We start from the raw sequence: 18740 nt of genomic DNA, 5'->3' as shown, positions 1-18740 counted from the left end.
AGCCATACATAGCCCTGTGTTATTATGCTGGTCGAATTCATAAACATATTCATCACGAGCTTAGGGAGTGTTTACATAAGGAGGGGGAGATTGACAGAATAGGACAAAAGTACACAAAATAGAATAACAAAAAACCTCTAGACTAGTCTTTCTAGAGTGTATGCCGACACAGGAAGAGGGAGAGCATTTGTTGAAGACTACAGCGTAAGTTTTTTCCATAATTAACGTTTTGCTTTTGTGCATTGCACTCTAGCACAGACACAGAGATTAGCGGCCCAGTGTGAACGAGCAATAGACTAAATAGGAAATCGGAGTTTCTGTGTTTTTTCATTTTCACTCCCTCCACCCTGCATCTCTTAGACTGATTTGGCTGATCTTTCTTCTCCCAAGCGGCTGGCACCATCTCTTTATGCCCCACAGTCCCAAGAACAAAGATCTGTGCTGCATCACATCACTATCTCACTCTCTTGTCAAGGTTTAACAAACCTGCCTCTTATGAAAATAAGAGAATCTGTGGCTAATTACAAGATGCAATAAACAGAGCAGTTCCTAACAAGCTACAATGTGTAGTTCGATCTATGTTGATGTTAACATTTAATAGAAATTGGCACAAAAGCAAACATCAAATGATCTCATACTTGCTCATCCCAATCCAGTATTAGTGATGAAAGATCACAGGCTACTTGATAAAATCTCCGGTATTAGATTAACTTTTAAATCAAATTAAAACTTGTTCTTTCAATTAACTGAAATATGTAGACGTCAATCAGTCTTGTGATTTTATAGTCTATGACTTTTAGAAAAGGAAGTAACATCAAATATGAGGGAAAATAGCTTTAAGTCAACATGAAATTACATTTGCAACCAATTTTACGTCTGCAATGCAATGTATGTCTGGTTAAAAAAAAGAATATATAGCCTACTGAGAAAGATTTTGTTTCAGGGATGTGTTGCATTGAATTGATCAAAAGTGACAGTAAAGACGTACATTCAACCCTCTACGCACATCTTGGCAATAGAATCCCCATTGGCTAGTAAAATGTTTTGGTTACTCGCCAGACTGATATACTATTTTATATAAAAAAAATGTGTGTACACATATACATATATACAGGGACGTGCAGAGAGTTCCTCAGGGACGGGGCTCAAATGTAAAAAAAAAGGGCATATGGCATCACATAAATAAATAAATTATATCAAATAGTATATTAAAATAGAAAACCATTATTTTGAATGTAATAATTTTTTTTCTATAATTTTTATCAAATAAATGCAGGCTTGATGCACATAAGGGACTTCTTAAAAAAAAAAAAAAGTAATGTGTGTGCAAATGTTTGACCAGTAGTACTGTACTATTATACTATTGCTGCAGAATTATCAAAAATGTTAAAATAATAAAGTCACCATTTTGCGTGTTGTTGTCAGCCTACACTTCACATAATAGGCCTGTACGCCTGGGCTTCATTTAACAAACTATGATAGTTTCATCAAATGGTAAACGATGTATCAATATAGACTAAATACAAGTGACTTGAATACTATACTTACCATTAATACTACTTTTGGTGCTGGTTTTGTGCAGTGCTTTGTAGTCAATTAACACCCATTAGTTCAACGACACAGATTCAGATCGCTTCATAAAGAAATTCGTCTGTCCATGTAATTTTAAAACGATTTATTTATAAATGACAGGAAAATTACGCTCCACATTGTCCAATGAAATTTGAACTTGTTGCGCAAGATGACGATTGGTCGGTGTATTATACATGACAAACAGGCTTCAAATAATTATGTTTTATTTTAAAATATGTGATGTGGATTTTTAATTGAATCGACACAAAACCTTTTATTATTGTGAAGAAAAAAAAGTTGAAAAATTGTTTGGCTTATTTTGTTTCCTGCTCTAGATTTGGCTCTAGAGTATCGGTTCTCGAGCAGACTGTGGGATACCTATGTTTACACTAGTGCATTTTCATTTTAAAACGCATAGCTTTTGCTACGGTTATGCCTGCCGTCCACACACACACTACTCCGGGGTTTTAGACCCTCGAAAACGGAGACTGACCCCGTCAGTCAAGACCTATTTTTTTACAGTCTATGGTCAAGTCAAGACCGAAGCAAGAAGACACGTGCAAGGCGCAACTTGACGCAAGTGATGCAACCCATAGCAACGCGTTATAGCAACGACACCCCAGACTGACAGAAACGTCAAATAAACGTGAATTTAGGCTACTTTCGTTTTTTGCACATTGTCATGTTAATCATAATCAAATGCATTTTGTTTTATTGACCACAACAATATCATTGATATTTGTTTGAGAAGGGAACTTTTGATTAATTTTGAAATAGGGCAGGGGCTCGAGCACCCAAAGCCCCCCCCCCCCCCCTCTGCACGTGCCTGCATATATATATATATATATATATATATATATATATATATATATATATATATATATATATATATTTTTTTTTTTTTTTTTTATATATTCCACCAAATCAGCTTATCTTTGTAAAATGACAGTTTTTTAAATATCTAAATGTACACTCTGATAATCAAGCATTATTTAATGATAGAACTTTAGTAATTAGAACTAAAACTTAATCATGCATGCATGCATATTTGTCATTTTAACTGAACATAGGACTGGTGGTAGGCCTGGGTACCGAGTTCGGTACTTTTTAGGTACCGACCGAATTGCCTCGACACTACCGAGTATCGAAACATGTCTTGTTTTTCGGTACCAAATTTCGGTACCTAAGTGGTTAATCTCGTCAACGTCAGTGAAACAATAAAAATGCAGCACGACTGTGGTGGAAAAACACTAGTTTACTCGGCTGCCTAGAGACGTGGCTCGTCGCATGTGAGGCTGTAGTGTGTGTGTGTGTGTGTCCCAACCCACATAGATAGAAAATATGTGGAAATGATCACAAGTGTACCTATGTACCAGACTCAATGTCAGAAGCACGCGATGCAATATTTTCGACAAGATAATTGCTGCCAAGACCGGCAACACGGTAAATCTGATAAGGCATTTAAAAGCGGACAGAATACACTTGAGAGTAGAAAGTGTATACGTCTTTGACTACAAGAACTGGAGCACCCCACAAATGAACCGAAACTCAGCATATAGGATATTTGCATCACAGACATGAGAAATAGTCCTATATACGGTCAAAATATGTCTACATTTGAATGAAACAATTAAAAATAAATAGTTTGATTACCTAATCCATATAGGCGCTCACGCGTGTTCACTACTGCAGGAATGACGAGTCAGCATCGCAATAATCATCTTTGCAGCCAACACACTTAGTAAAACACTTGTTCATTAATAAACAATTAAAATATCTCCTTGCTATCGTTTCCCGACACATCCATAATCTTTAAGCTTCATGTGTGCTGAGCGTGAGGCATATATCCCGCACCCCAGTAGCCTATATTTAATTCAATTCACATTTATTTGATTTGCATTTTTCACAATACATATCGTTTCAATGCAGCTTTACAGAAAATGCATGTGTCTAAATTACAATTTAGAGTGATCTGTTATAAGAGGTGACTGTGTGTAATGCATTTCTATTAATTTTTATTCAGTTTCATTGTCAAACAATGCATTAAGTTAAGGCAGAAACAATGAGCTCATTGAAGTAAAGAATACATGTTGTTAAATGATTAGGAAACATAGAAAACTTTAGCATTGGTGGTTTTTTACAGACTCAAATTATGAGTGTAAAAAAAGTCAAACTGAAAAAATAAAAGTTTTTTTAGGTAATGTTATATTGTTAAAACTGGTTTCATAAAATATCGAAAAAAGTATAGTTCAGGAACCTGCATCAAAGTCAAGGTATCGGTATCAAAAATTTTGTTACAATACCCAGCCCTAACTGGTGTGTTCTGTGTTTCTGTAAAAAAAAAAAAAAATTAGATAATAGCAATTCATAATAGTAATTATTATTAAAAAAAAAAATCCTACTACTAATAATGACAATATACTGTACAATACATGAGCTGCTGGGTTCATGAATGTTAATCACGTAGTCAGCGTTCGCTCGAACTGATTTGCTGAAATTAAAACAGGGATGAGTGCCATCCAATAAGATTGCCGTTTGCGCATTGCGCATTAGTTGCACATTAGTCAAACCTTTATTATTATCATGATTCATGTTAGTTGATCTATAACGAACAATGTGTTGTATCTGTCAGATTTAGGCCTACAAGTCAATTCATCCACTTCTCCCGAAATACATTAAAGTAAGTGGCTGGTGAAGTGTGAGAAGAATAGAGTAGATTTTATAGTTACCTACATAATGTGCATCTAAACACGTCATCAATTTATAATTGAAAGGATTTTTAGTGCCGCTTCCATAGACATCAGTGTGTATTTTACAAACTAGAAATGTTGTTTTGCTAGTAGCTACTTATGTGTATTTAAATGTATGAAACCTAAAATAAACCTTATGTAGTTGAAAACACTGAATAGTTGTTTTCATGACAACGTAGTTGTGTATGACAGCGCTGAGCGCGTCTCTCTCTGGCTCAGCGCCAGCCAACACGCGAACGCAGGTTCACATGTGGGGATGATGCTTCTTACGTCCGTTTCAGAGAACCAGAGGGCAAATATTTTAACTGACAGCTGAGGCATTTAAGTAGCACCGAAATGAGGCACCGAAATCTGCTTTTTGATTCGGTCCGGTTACTTAGGTACCAGTTTCATATCAGTACCGGGTTTCGGTACCCAACCCTAATCATGTGACACTGAAGACTGGAGTAATGACAGTTAGATAACAGTTAACCAAAATAGAAAAAATATTTCACAATATAACATTTTTTTTATCAAATAAATGCAGCCTTGTTGAGCATAAAATACTTTTTTTAATTTATTTGTTTATTTTAAATGGTAGTCTATATAGCAGCTTGATTTTATCCGTTGTTTTGATGACATTTTGATAAAGTATTATGACGTTTTATCTATGGCCTGATGATTTTTTGGGTGGTTTACTGCTTTTTTTCTTTGCATGATTGTGTTTATGGGGTGCAATATATCATGTCTTCGTGTTTTATTTATTTTTTAACCCTTATTTTTCATATATTTCACCTTTATTGTAAGCAGCTTTCTCCTCTACCATTTGAACGACCGGTTGACTTGCTGATTCTATGAAACCACTCCCCAGAAACAGGCAATGGGCTGAGATTGGTTAGTTGGGCCGGTGTGTTGTAATTGGCTAAACTGCGTAGCGCACGTTGTACGGAAACATCACGCCCATTACCTTTACAGGCGAAAGTTGCATGTGCTCCGGTCAAATGTAAATAATGGTGTCAATACTGCCAGATCAGTTTGAGCCAGAATCAGACCAAGAACGCGGCAATGAAGAGAGTCAAGCAGAACCTCCCCAAACACGCCTCTTACAAAATGTTTCTGAATGGTAAATTTTTGTATTATTATTATTCTATTCTACTATTATTATATAAGAATTTCGATACGCTGTTACTTGAAAATGCTACTACTGCTTGTTAGCTTTTGAGATACAGTTTTCTCCTGATTAAATATTTAATATAACTGAATAAATTACTGAGTAATACCGTTTTTTAAAGTTATTGTTTTATCGATAATGAACAACCGTTTATCTAATCACAAAACTTAGTTAACTCGGTGTATCGTTTTTTTTTTTAGGTGTACATGTGGCAACTGTGTTAAAATGCCAACAGAACGTGAAAACATCTGATAACAGCAGCTGAAGTTTGCGGTTGTGATTACATATAATTTTTTGAACTTTATACACGTTTGTCTTATACACACAAAGCAGCATCGAACTAACTGGCTACTATAAACAAACAGCATTGGCGTTGGTTTACGTTCTTGATCAAATCGAAAAATTACTTTATGGAAAATACATTTACAAAATTAGTACATAATTACAAATTCAGATCCAAATTGTTTGTACGCGTTTGTCATAGACACACGAAATAGCATAACTAAGTGGCTACTAAAGCCAGCACTGGCATTTGTTTACGTCCTTGATAAAACTAAAACATTACATCTAAAATTATACATGCAAATACATTTAAAATGATTAAGTCTTACTTACAGGTTGTGGCCCAACAACTGCTGCCTCTGGTTTTAAAGTTGGAACTGCTTCATGCTTTAGTAACAGTTTGTTGTTGAATCCGGCATTGAATTTGTGGAGATTCTGGAAGCTGTCTTCCGTAAAATGCGCAGCACAGAGAGCTAAATTACGATTGTAATTTTCTGGAACATAATCAAATATAAATTGTAGCCATTGTTGACGAACTACAGCGTCCGTAGGAAGCCCGAACACAGAAGACCTGACAGCTGGGTGAAAATAACACACTTTCGACGGCATGGCTACTGCTCTCCACAATAACTCTTCCTCTTCGACAAAGCCGCAGAAATATGGCCATGCCCCCTTTTTTGCATATTCCGGAGGGAGGGTTGATTATGGGTTAGTTGCGTATAAAACCCGGGAAGTATCTCGTTGTATTCCCATTCGAGTCGTTTTTGTAGGCATTAAACTTCCTGATTTTTAAAAGACGATATCTCTGCTTACGTTGAACTTTCAGCGCAGCAACTTTGCAGATACTGTTCATGCAACAACAGCAACATTACACACTATTTAAAATGAAAAAAGTGAAATTGTAATCAACCACCCCTTTAATTTATAATAAGGCTAAAGAAGTGTAATTTAGTAAGTAAATGGTGTCAATTTTCATTTCATGTTCACTTAAACAACAATGCAGTAAATAAAAGCATTAATATAAAACATACAATATATTACTCCAGATCCACAAGATAAGAATCGCCCCTGCTCATGCTTCTGTAAAGATTATGTTTGTTCTAGCCCAAGGAGACATCTTGTCAGCATAACAATCCATGAATGAGAGGCTTCTGCCGACAAGGGACATGAGCAGCCAACCTTAGTTATACACATCATAACCCCAATGTTCAAAGAATAAAGGAAGATGGATACATAAGATGAAATGCAATCTGTCAGCCATTTCCCGAAGTAAAACAAATGTAAACCCACTATAGAGGAGACCTTTCACCTCCCTTATGACGTTAGAGGTTATGAACTTCAGTTCAGTGCATTTCAGCAACCTCCGGCAAAGAATTTAGATAAAGTCGCTTTTTCCACCATGTGCTTTCTCAGTCATCGCCGTTTACAATAGCTGCATGTCGTTGCTGGTTCTTATGGGTCAGATTGAAGTAAACACGGAGTTCTCGGTCTCTCTCTCTCTCTCTGCAAGCAAAACGAGACGTTTCAGTGAAGCGAACAGGCGCTCAGTGATGCACTCACGCAGACGTTCGTTTACAGAATGGCAGGCTTGTATCTGGTCTGTTTAAAAATACAAAATATTCCATACTACAATTATGTACAATAAAAATACAATATATTCCATCTAGGCTTGGGTGGTATCCAAATTTTGATACCGTCAAACCTCCTCCCTATTTTACCGGGGTATACGGTATTACCGTGACTAATTAAAAATTATGACATAAGGCTCAGACAGCGTCACCAAACTGTTGGCTTGTGCCTACACCGTTCAGAAACTGAATACCAGATTGTGCAAAAAAACAAAAAAAAACAAATCAAGGCCAACCCGTGCACGCTGTGTCTGATCCCGGCTGACTGCATTAAATGTAATTATGAGCCGGAGCCCTATACGTGGGCCGTTATAATATGGTGGCGCCAAATAATTTTTTAACCCAGGTGCTGAGGGGGTGGTAGATATAAATACTATTTATAAATGAGCAAAAATGGGAGACTTAATATTTAATTATTTTAATTATGACAATTAAAGTATTCATTTTATTAATTAATTTAAATTAAATTAACAAGCAACAAGCAAGAAGTGCATTTGTAAATCCGGTGACACCCGTCCATTGATTTTTATTAATACAACTTTTCTGTCAGTGCTGCAAAGATTAAGTTGACGATCGCCATCACGTAGTGAACGCGCATATATATAGAGAAATGCAAATCATGGATTATATAATCAGAAGGTATAAGCTAGCCTTTTCTTTTCGTTTTGAATTGTTTCGTTTAAAGAAATTGACGATTGATATCTCCGTAGTGAACGCGCCTATAGAGAGAAATCATGGATTAATCAGAGAGTATGCTGCCTATATTTCTTTTCCTTTTTAATTGTTTCGTTTAAAGAAATTAATATCTCCGTAGTGAACGCGTCTATAGAGAGAAATGCACATCATGGATTAATCAGAGAGTATGCTGCCTATATTTCTTTTCCTTTTGAATTGTTTCGTTTAGAGAAATTGACGAATCGCCATCTCCATAGTGAACGATAGAGAGAAATGCACATCATGGATTACATAATCAGAGAGTAGGCTAGCCTATTTCTTTTCGTTTTGAATAGTTTCGTTTAATGAATTTGATGATCGCCATTTCCGTATGAACGCGCATAGAGAGAAATGCACATCATGGATTAAATAATCAGCGAGTGGCCTATTTCTTTTCGTTTTGAATTGTTTCGTTTAATGAAATTTCAAGCTTTATTTAGATGTAGGCCTATCTGTCATGTCTGTGAGACATACACTCAGTTTCGGTTAATTTATGATGAGATTTCAATGCAAGTGACCGCGGCGCGCCAGCGCACTATCATGTCATGATTATGTTGTCTGCTATATTTGATTCTTATTTATTAAATCCAGGCAATTGGTTGATAAAATATACAAAACGAAATTCACTTTAAAGAAAGGCCTTTTACAAAATGAAACTAAATTAAGTGGTCAATGTCTGACTCCTGATGCATCCCATCTTACTCGTGCTGTTCAGTTTTCATTATCAACGTAAAAAAAATAACATTATACTAACTAATGCGCTTATTTAATGAACTCGGGGCAAAATGCATCCTCGCAGCAGTGAGTGGGTGGTTGTTTCGGAGATGCGATATTAGGTTAGAGGTGTTTCCATCTCTCGCGGTCACCTTTTTTATTGCAACATTTACAAATTGCCTCGTCAGTATTTACCGCCTCTCCCTTCTCTCTCTCTTTCTCCTCCACACTGTCACTTGATGACAACTACATAAGCATTTTTAGGCATTGAATAAATTATATTTATATATTATATATAAGTGCCGGTAATGACAGTATTGAAACTGATACCGTTACCTATTTTAAGACCCCGAGGTATACGATATTACCGTGATACCGCCCAACCCTAATTCCATCACATATACAACAAGTTCCATTTATGCAGCTTTAACTTCATGCATTCAAAGGATAGTAAAATATGCTACACAACCATTTGCCATTTTCATGTCAGCAAACCAGCAAAGAGCAGGTCTGCACAATGTCATCAACACCACCTTGTCCCACACAAACAGATGGCCGGGCCAGTGTCCATGATCCAACTCCTAATTTGTGGGCACCTCGCACATCTATGCCAACGTTCTCTTTGCTCTTACAGCAGTGTGACAGAGTGCTGTGTTCCCACTTAGAGGTGAGCAAAGCGAGCAAAGCAAAGCGAGCAAGCTCTGGTCCTGGTGTAAAATGGAGCCAGATGGACATATCACAGTTTCAACTTCTCAAACCCTACAAGGAAAGCTTCTAAAGAGCAAATAGCAAATAGAAAGACTTTAATCAAAACAGTTCAGAGGAGAACAGAAAAGGCCAAAAAGGAAATACCAGTAGGTTATGCGAGAGTCTGCTTGTCTGTAAAACTTGTCATTATAATCAACACTATTGTTTTCTATCATCGATGTGAAAAGAATGTGTATGGTTTTGGGGCGTGTGGGAATAAAATCTGAACGCACAGATGATACATGCACACAATGGGTTTGATCAACATCGATTCCTGAGTGTTTTGCTACAAAACACCACAAATTCTGTCATTGCTTACACACCCTCATACCATTTGTGATCACATCCATTCAAATAGAGCATGTCATGATGGTTCACCAGGTTTTAAGTCAATTTTTCACAATACATAGGCCTATTTCAAAGCAGCTTCACAGAAACTGCATGTTTCTACATTATAATTAGTGGTCTGTATCAGAGGTGACTGTCAAAGTAATATCTATATTTAAAAAATTTACAGTTCTAAGATATACAAATCATGAAGGTAGCTAATATTCATGCATTCATTTATCCAACAATTATCTAATTAGCCTATTACAATATATAGTAAATCTTTGGTTTGATGTCAATGACTAAACTTATGAATAAACTTTCTTTAGAAAGCTAAAGCTAGGCTATTTAATAGTCACTGATGTCAAACTTGCCGCTATATTTGAATTGACTCAAATGTGAGTGAGATTTGAGAGCTATGGCGGAAAGGAAGACTTTCAGTGAATACATTTAATTTCAGTCTGAGCTTCATACAAAACTGTTACAAATGATAAAAGCTGTTAATGCATGATAAAATCCCATGAAGCATTCAGCAGATTAGCCTACAGAGAAAAAGAGCAGTTACTCTTTTTGCACTTGAAAATTTTAATAACCACTATGAGATTCAGTAATTTAGGGGCTGAGATTAATCAAACTGTTATAAAGCAAAAACTATTTAAAGCATATTGAGGCTGTTTGGATTACTGATTAATTATACATTCACAAGTGCCAAGTAAAACACTGAGGAAAGACCCTTTAATTCATATATCACTGTATCTTAGTGATAGAAAACTGGTCAAGGTTTTGTCAAGATACTGCAATATTTTTGATACCAAACTGATCACTTTATATGGAATATAGCCTATATTACAGTTTTTTTCAATTGCTTAAGCAGAATTTTGAACACAGGGCCCGGTTTGTCAAACCACTACACACAATTAGCACAACCCTACACCGAAGTCCAAAATACACAACTTCATCAAAACAATATTTTGTTACCATACGAAACACACACATTTCATATGACTTCAATCTTTTTGAACCAGTTACATGCTGCTGTTGCTAACCTAAACGACTTTTAGCAAGTCTAATTCTCAGTGATTGGAGTACTGTAAATGAAGTAAACAGAGAAAGTGCAACTATACAATAGTTCACCAAACACTACACAAGACCAATGCTGCAGATTGAGGAAAATATCATTGATTTGTCTCCATATATCCAAATCAGTCAACATGGAGAATCGCAACAAAACATGTCCCAGTTGTCATGCTACTACAGTAGTGTGCATTACACTGTTAGCTCAGAAAACAACAGACCAACATAAAATAGTGTATCAAGTACAGGTTACAATTACTATAAATAACAACAACAAACATAAAAAACAATCTGAAAAAAACTGACAATATTGTACAGAAAATACTACAGTAAACATACTATATTACAGACATATACAAACATACTATACATCTCTCTGTTGTTCTTGCGTGAATATGGGCCCCCTTCCTCCTTGTCGTTCCCGAGGTCACCGTGATTTTGCCAAGACAGACATGTTCCTGGATCAACATATTTTGTTGCTCCTAGAATAACATTCCTGTCGCAAACTTTAAATCTTACCCTATCCCTACCCATAACATTTCAGGGAAATGATAGGTGAATAACACTGATGTTGAAGCACCTTACCCTGGTTCTAAGCCTAAACTTGACATAAACTGTAAATTTTCCCTCAAATCTGATTGCTTGATCTGAAAGTTGTTCCAGGATCAACAAAGATGTTGATCTAGGAACATGTGGTACTTGGTGAAATCACGATCACCTCGTTCCCGACCCTCAATCCTATGTAGAGAATAATACATGTAACTTACTGTACAATGTCACAGGAAGGGGTGAACCTACCTGCTGCATTTTTATAGTGCTTAAACCAGATTGGTGTGTCTACAATTTAGCAATTATGTGTTTGTGTACCTGATGGCTGTGTTTAACAGATTGGCTCATAGGTGTGGTAATTTGACAGTCAGTGCTTTGGAATTGCAAGGAAGTGACTTTATGATATACTTCTGTGTCTGATACAAGTGTGTTTAGTGTTTTGCAAATCACTGTGTGTAATGTTTTGCAAATAGTGTGAAGCTGACAATGTGCTTACAGTTGTGCAAATCTAGCCTTGTGTTTTGGTCCTTGAGTGTAAGGTTTTGCTAATTGTGGGAAAAGTTTAATTTTAGTGTGTAAGCAATCATAAAAAGCTGTAAACAACTCTTGACCTCACCAACGAGCAACTTCTAGGAATCCAGAAGTCTTTCTAAGTAAGTGTCATACTTCACTGCCCCACAGTTAATGTTGAATAAGTTCAACAATGTGCTGGTCGTCTAGCCAGGTTACTGAAACGATTATTTTGAAAGCAAAAATAATGCAAAAGCAGCCAAAACAATGGCTACGTTTACATGCAACCAAATAATCCATTAGTAATCGGATTGACGGCTCAATCGGACTGAAAAGCCTTCATGTAAACACCTTAATCGATCAGAATAAAATTTCGATCGGATTGAAAGGGGTGGTTTATTCCTTATCCAATCCGGTCCAGAGAACATGTGATCGGATTGAAAACCGAAACTAAAAGGACTTTGCATGTGCAATGACGTAGAAATAGCGTAATGACGTGACAAAAAAATCTATTCCGATTTGAAGCTTGTGACTTATAAAAGCACACATCAACCTGATCGCATGTTTAGCCTTCATGTAAACACTACATTCAGATTCATCAATAGGAATGAATTCAGTCCGATTGACACAAAAGTTGTACATGCAAACATAGCCACTGTGTCGGAGCAAAAACAATTCTGGAGCCAAAGGACTCAATGAGAATTCTGACCTTGCCTTGAGGAAAAACTTGAACATCGTGACGGATCATTGAGCTTGCCTGACATAAAAAACCTTTTGAGGACAGATGCAGTTTGATTTCATCAGTCTGATATGTACTGTTCATCAGAGCATGCAAACTGGCAAGAAGGGCATTATAAGGCCATTTTTCACATTAGAATAGCTTAATAATCAACTACTTCCAAACCCAAAATTAACAAGAGCACAACAGTTAGGGAAAGTTTTCCAAATTCTGTAAATGGTTTGTCTTGAGTCTTAGCCTGGTTAAAACCAGACCCTTCTCCGGGCGTACACCAAAGGATTTTCACAGTCCCAGACTAAAGACCGGCAGTCTTTAGGAATCTTACTGGAGTCTCGGCGCGCTCCCGTCGTCTCGATCGTTAAATGTGAGGTGATAATCTGCAGTCGGCGACCCGATTTATGCCAGTCTTTCTCTAGTCTTTCATATCAAACATGTTTGATATTATCGCAAGTCTTTAGTCTGAGACTAAAAACTGTGAACCCAAGTCTTTAGATGTGAGCTGATAATCTTATAAAGTCTTTTCTAAATCTTTTCAAAGTCTTTAGGTGTAAAGAAAGCATTAGTCGTAACTGAGTTAGGGTCTGGGGAAGGTTCATTCACAGCTCACTTCCAAAGGAGCGTCACCAACGGACGTCGCTCAAATGCCTCTGGGCGCAATTGGATAGACCTAAAACCAATCAGATCGATCGTAATCTTGTATAGCCCGCCTCAACGTTTGTGATTGGTGCCTCGATTTGTAAACGGACGTCGTTCAAATGCCCCTGGGCGCAATTGGATAGACCTAAAACGAATCAGATCGATCGTCATCTTGTAAAGCCCGCCTCAACGTTTGTGATTGGTGCCTAGATTTAGAAAGACTGGAAATGAGCTTGAATGGGCTCTTCGCCAGACTAACTTGCAGAGCAAATCTAAATTTGCCAGAAGTTCGTCTGGGTTTTCCAAGGCTACTTGAGTCTAAGTTTAATCTAGTGATTTGATCTAACTGTGGTCCTTCCATGTCTTTGGTGGATAGTGACCAGACCAATATCAGACCCGAATAAAATACATGAACGCCTACTTACTGTACATAAAATACCCAAAGAACTACATCTGTTCCTTGCTGTCCATGTGAATATTTGCACAAATTTTATTATAACAAACTACTTAATCTTTGATGAAAAAAATCTTAAGATGATTTCAGAACAACAAATCTTTAATTTTGTCATGCACATCATGTGCAGCGTCCAAAGATCAGATCTATCTAGCCATTTTCAAAAAATTATGTTTCTTTAAATGTACTTTGTTCTTTAGCTTGAATCACAACAGGCAGGATTCAAAATCAGGTCTACTGCCAGAAGAGTATGCGCTCTACTAACCAGGCCACGCCCCTTATGTGTCATGATTTTTTTTTAAATCATAATCATCTGGTCACCCTATCAGCAGACCACAGAAGAGATCTGCCAAAAGACAGATACAAACTCTGAAAGCAAATGCTAGAGACCAAAGTAAATACAAACAACCTACTAAACCCCAATAGGCTACCCCTCACATTATCTTCTGCCAAGAGGAAAAGCAGGGCATTCCGTGCACCATTACTAAAAATGCAGAATAAGAACCAGACACAGCCTTGTCAGTAGCAGTAAGAGTTCACACACACACATATCCACACAGCCTGCTATTACCTCAGACTATAATCATATAGTGGAGGCCTTCAAACTTACATTATAACTATACACCACCAAACATAATAAATCAGCTTATTCTTGCAACTAATTATAAGCATAATCATCTGGGGCCAGATGCATTTAACCTGCATTTAGACCCGTGACAGCTTTACAGCGGAACCCTAAACAGACCGGCCGGCTTTTTCCGCTAAGCGATCAACAGAGAAGGCAAATAAGGTGTGTAAATGCAAAGCGTGATTTCCATGTGGTAAAGGAATATTACAGCCATGCTGACAGGAGACAGTAACAGTGCCAGTTTGCAGGCATCTTTCCAGCCCAAAAGGGCTTAATAGGTTTTTGAGTGTGTTTGTTTGTTTTGGGGCCTTTTGCCAAAAGCCTGTCTGCATTTATCTGTCAGTATACAGTAAGAGTGTAAAAACAAAACAGCACACAGGATGAGCGATTGTGTTGTTGGAGTTATCCTCGCTCTATTTATCACCATCAACGCTATTAAGCCCGGTGGCTAAAGCAAAGAGGCGAAAGCACGCATCAGTTAAACAGGTTCTGTCAAACCTATTAAATGGGATCAGGGAAGCATCACAGATGCAGATGCATGCTTGACTATGTTCTTTTGCAATTTGATAGGAGTAAAATTCCAGCACAGGGACTTCAGAAATAATTCACCAAATTAATTTAAACATGAAATATTATTCCTTTTACATGACTTTTCATTAATTTAACTCAATAATAACGAAAGTAAAATTTTCATGTACACTCATGCTGCAGGCAAACGTCTGGAGATGTTCAGACTTGTCTGTGCATCAAGGATGAGTCCAATGGCACAAATTAATATTTCCCTCTGCCAGTAAAAGAGGAAAACAAAGGCAGTTAGAATCCAGGACTAGAATAAATAAACAAGAGGCATGTGCTGGAATTCACTGTAGAAGATTAAATTTGATCAAAGTTCAGAAAACTTAAAAGGTAAACCCAGCTAAAGAATCATTCCTGGAATTAAGAGGAACAAAAACAAAGAAAAGTCTGCACAATTTTATTGTTAACGGAGTTTCAGAAAGACGTTCAGGAAAGGTAAAGTTAAAGGCCTTAACTCAGAGAGCCTGGAAATACAACTTTTCCCTATATATGCCTCAAGCTAAAAATAGTCCATCATCCATCAAAGACATGCAATACTCCCCTCTGAACCAAAAGTTTAACTTTGGAAAGACAAGAGGGGTGGAACAGAGGTTGAGACATCGGCCCGTGTGAGACTGACCACATCTTTTCCAAACTCAACCAACCAGAAGTATTTTCCTGGCATTTAAGAAGTTCTGGGATTAAAACGCAATCATTTTGAAAAACTGGTGGTGATTCTAGGGAATGAGATTGTATGTGCCCTAAAAAACTAGTACTGTTCGATGTTGTAACTTGTTAATTTTAAAGTGGGAAGTATCTTGTCTATACGTGCGTCATTTAAACCTCCTCAGACAGTGACTCAAATCCCTAACCTAGTGTTTACTCTCCAGATCTGCTATTAAAGCACAGCCCACTGAGAACTACAATTACATGTAGTAACTGACAGGAGAAACATTATTAGGATTGTTCATGGTTAATTAACTGAGTAGGTAGGTGTCCTGCGACTGACAAGAAAACTGACTCACTAGAATAGAAAGCTTAAAATAAGGGTCCAAATATATTATTTAAATTAAAAGTTGAATTGGAAAAACACAGCGGGAATGTTACCATCATACATTTTATCTATGATACCTAAAGATTCTCCATAGCACATTTGTGGAATATTTCTCACATAAAGATACAAAATTAAGTGTCAAAAACAAAATTAAGGAACAGAATGAAAATTAGTTTTCAGGTTTTTGTGACTGGCATGGAAAATGGCTCATCTTGTATATGATGCTGTTTATCATACATATGAAAGAAATAACAAAATAATTCAATTTTCGATGGGATAAAAATACACTAAAATGATTCAGACGATTGGCAAGCTTAATGCGCGGAAGAAATATTTGTATTTCGCACTTTTTAAATTCACCCTCCACTAAAGAGTTAATTTTGGACACTGATCGAAATCCAACTTGCTGGTTTTTGAGGGACAAACACCATCATGAAAGATACTAACAGGTTTTGTTTGACATATGAAATGTGAGAGAAGAAAACATACAAAATGAGTGCGCAAATACAAAAACTGCTGTTCACAACGTTGTCTCCCTTGCATATATTTTGAGTCAACACAGTGGTATGCCAAAGCAATTTTCTGAGTTCATAAAGTAAAATTCAAAAGGCTTTAGAACGCACAGTAAAAAGCTCCACACCAAGGATTTCATTACCCAGCAAGAGTCCTTAGCAAACACCCAAAGCAGTACAATACACAACCCCTGCCAAAAATGTAATTTCAACACTTTCTTTGGTTCAGGGTGCATGTTCCAGGCTTCTGTTTGGGCTTGAAGCCTTCCAAAAACATCCCCCCACAGAATTCCTGCATATCTGTCAAAACACAGTTCGGACCAGGCCAAAGTGCATGCTGAGTGTGAGTTAGTCCATGCTGCACCGCAAGGGATGTGTGATCACAGGCACTGTCAAAACATTCCCTCAACCTCTCCCCTCAGTCACACTGAAATAACCAGTTTCCAAAACTTTGACGTACTTCTGTTTTTCTGTAATTGGGAAAGTTTCACACATACACTACCAGTCAAAAAATTTAGAAACACTACAGTGAATTTGTTTCTCATGGTCTTTTATAACTTTGATCTAAATTACATCCTTACAATGGGTGATTTGGGTCAGATATTGAAACATTTGTGGCATTTAAAGGGTTAGTTCACCCAAAAATGAAAATTATACCATAATTTATTCACTCTCAAGCTAACCTTGGTGTATATGACTTTCTTTTTTCAGTCAAACACAGTTTTGATGCCTTTTACTATTACTCTAAAGTTTGGGAAATAGCCTAATCATAACTACAGAAAAAGCAGGAGTGTGTATAAACTTTTAACTGGTAGAGTAATTTTGAGAGGAAATAATACCAATTTGTTGAGTGCCAAAAACGACAGTCATCATTTCTTCATGATGTTCATCCCACAGTTTCTTGGGTAACTAAGCTTTTCAAATGACAAGTTTACCTCAATGAATGCTGTACATGCCTCAGGTCATAATTTAGGTAAAAAAACAAAAAACAATAATAATTTAAATGCAAGATTTATAAAAGCATGTAACCTGTTAATAGCTAAACACGTAACGTTAAACGCTTGTCTATCGTTGACATTTTCTTCAAATCCGTTGATGGTTTCTTGCAGGCCACACCTGAGGAGGAAACTTGACACACATACATTAACGTTACCTAGAAACCTGCCCTCAAACGCTGCAAGAATATCTCCCTTTCCGTCTCAAACACGTTTAAAGAAGTTCTTGAATCCCATTGACACTTACTAATGTGATAAAGTGCATAAAATGTGATGTGTGTTACAGCAACTAGTCGCTGACCGTTATCTGTGATTCGTCACTCACCCAACAGCAGCAGCTTCACTTCTTTGGCGGCTTTCTCGCCGTCCTCGCGTAGATTCCTGTCAATCATTTTGGATCGCTCAGCCGCCGCTTTATCTTCCTGGCTCACGGTACAGCCCATGGTTCCGAATGCGCGCTTCAGGGCTACGGATTTATGAGTATAGATTTAGGAGAAAAAAAAAGGTATTACCCTTTTAAAGTGACTGTTTTTTAAAAAAAATAGTCTTCCGCGACTAACTTCCTCTTTTGGCTTTGAAAAAGAAATAACTGCCAGGGAAAGGAAATGTCCTTAAGACACTAACGTTAGTAACGTTAGATCCAAAATTGATGTTTTTATGCGGCCGAATAATCTTTCAAAAGACGTCTGGGGGGTTGGGAGAAAGAGATCAGAACAACACCTGGAAATTGTTGACGTTTAAGGCTCCCAGGAGAAACCAAGTAACGTTAAGCCAAACGCTGGAGTTTTACATCACGCGAATAGGGAGGGGGGAGAAACTTATACCCACATATCCCAAAAAAAAAGTTAGCAAAAAAAGTTGAGATCAACCCCTTGTGCTCATGTATATAAAATGAAGCCGATCGATGAGACAACTCGGCGAAACTGAATGAATCAGAAAATGCAAAAATCCCGGCGTTTTCCTCGGTTAGTCCTTTCAGTGATCGCCGATGGTTTTGAATAATATGCGCCGTTTGGCAGCTAACGTTGAACGGTCTCTGATTTCTTTCAGTGTTTTCAAAGCCGCCACACCCCAGTCTGCTGAGAAGTTGCTCTCTGCCACACAGCAGACAGTTTAGAACTGTTGGGTTCCTCGCGCATTGCCAGCCAGC

General features: G+C 37.3%; 1 protein-coding gene across 2 annotated transcripts in view; it reads right to left on the bottom strand.

Moving 5' to 3' along the window:
- The window catches only part of gnai2a (guanine nucleotide binding protein (G protein), alpha inhibiting activity polypeptide 2a), a 97926-nt gene extending 79186 nt beyond the window's left edge, over window positions 1–18740 (bottom strand). For both annotated transcript variants that reach the window (XM_077203817.1, XM_077203819.1), the window contains exon 1: window positions 17916–18740. In XM_077203817.1, coding sequence (XP_077059932.1) covers window positions 17916–18033 — 118 coding nt within the window. In that variant the 5' untranslated portion in view covers window positions 18034–18740. The remainder of the gene's footprint in view (window positions 1–17915) is intronic.

Source organism: Siphateles boraxobius, unplaced genomic scaffold (assembly GCF_051911475.1).
Source record: "Siphateles boraxobius isolate OS27281-9 unplaced genomic scaffold, OSU_SipBor_1 5, whole genome shotgun sequence".
In the NCBI taxonomy this organism is placed as follows: Eukaryota; Metazoa; Chordata; class Actinopteri; order Cypriniformes; family Leuciscidae; genus Siphateles; species Siphateles boraxobius.
This window is presented reverse-complemented; position numbering and strand designations above follow the sequence as displayed.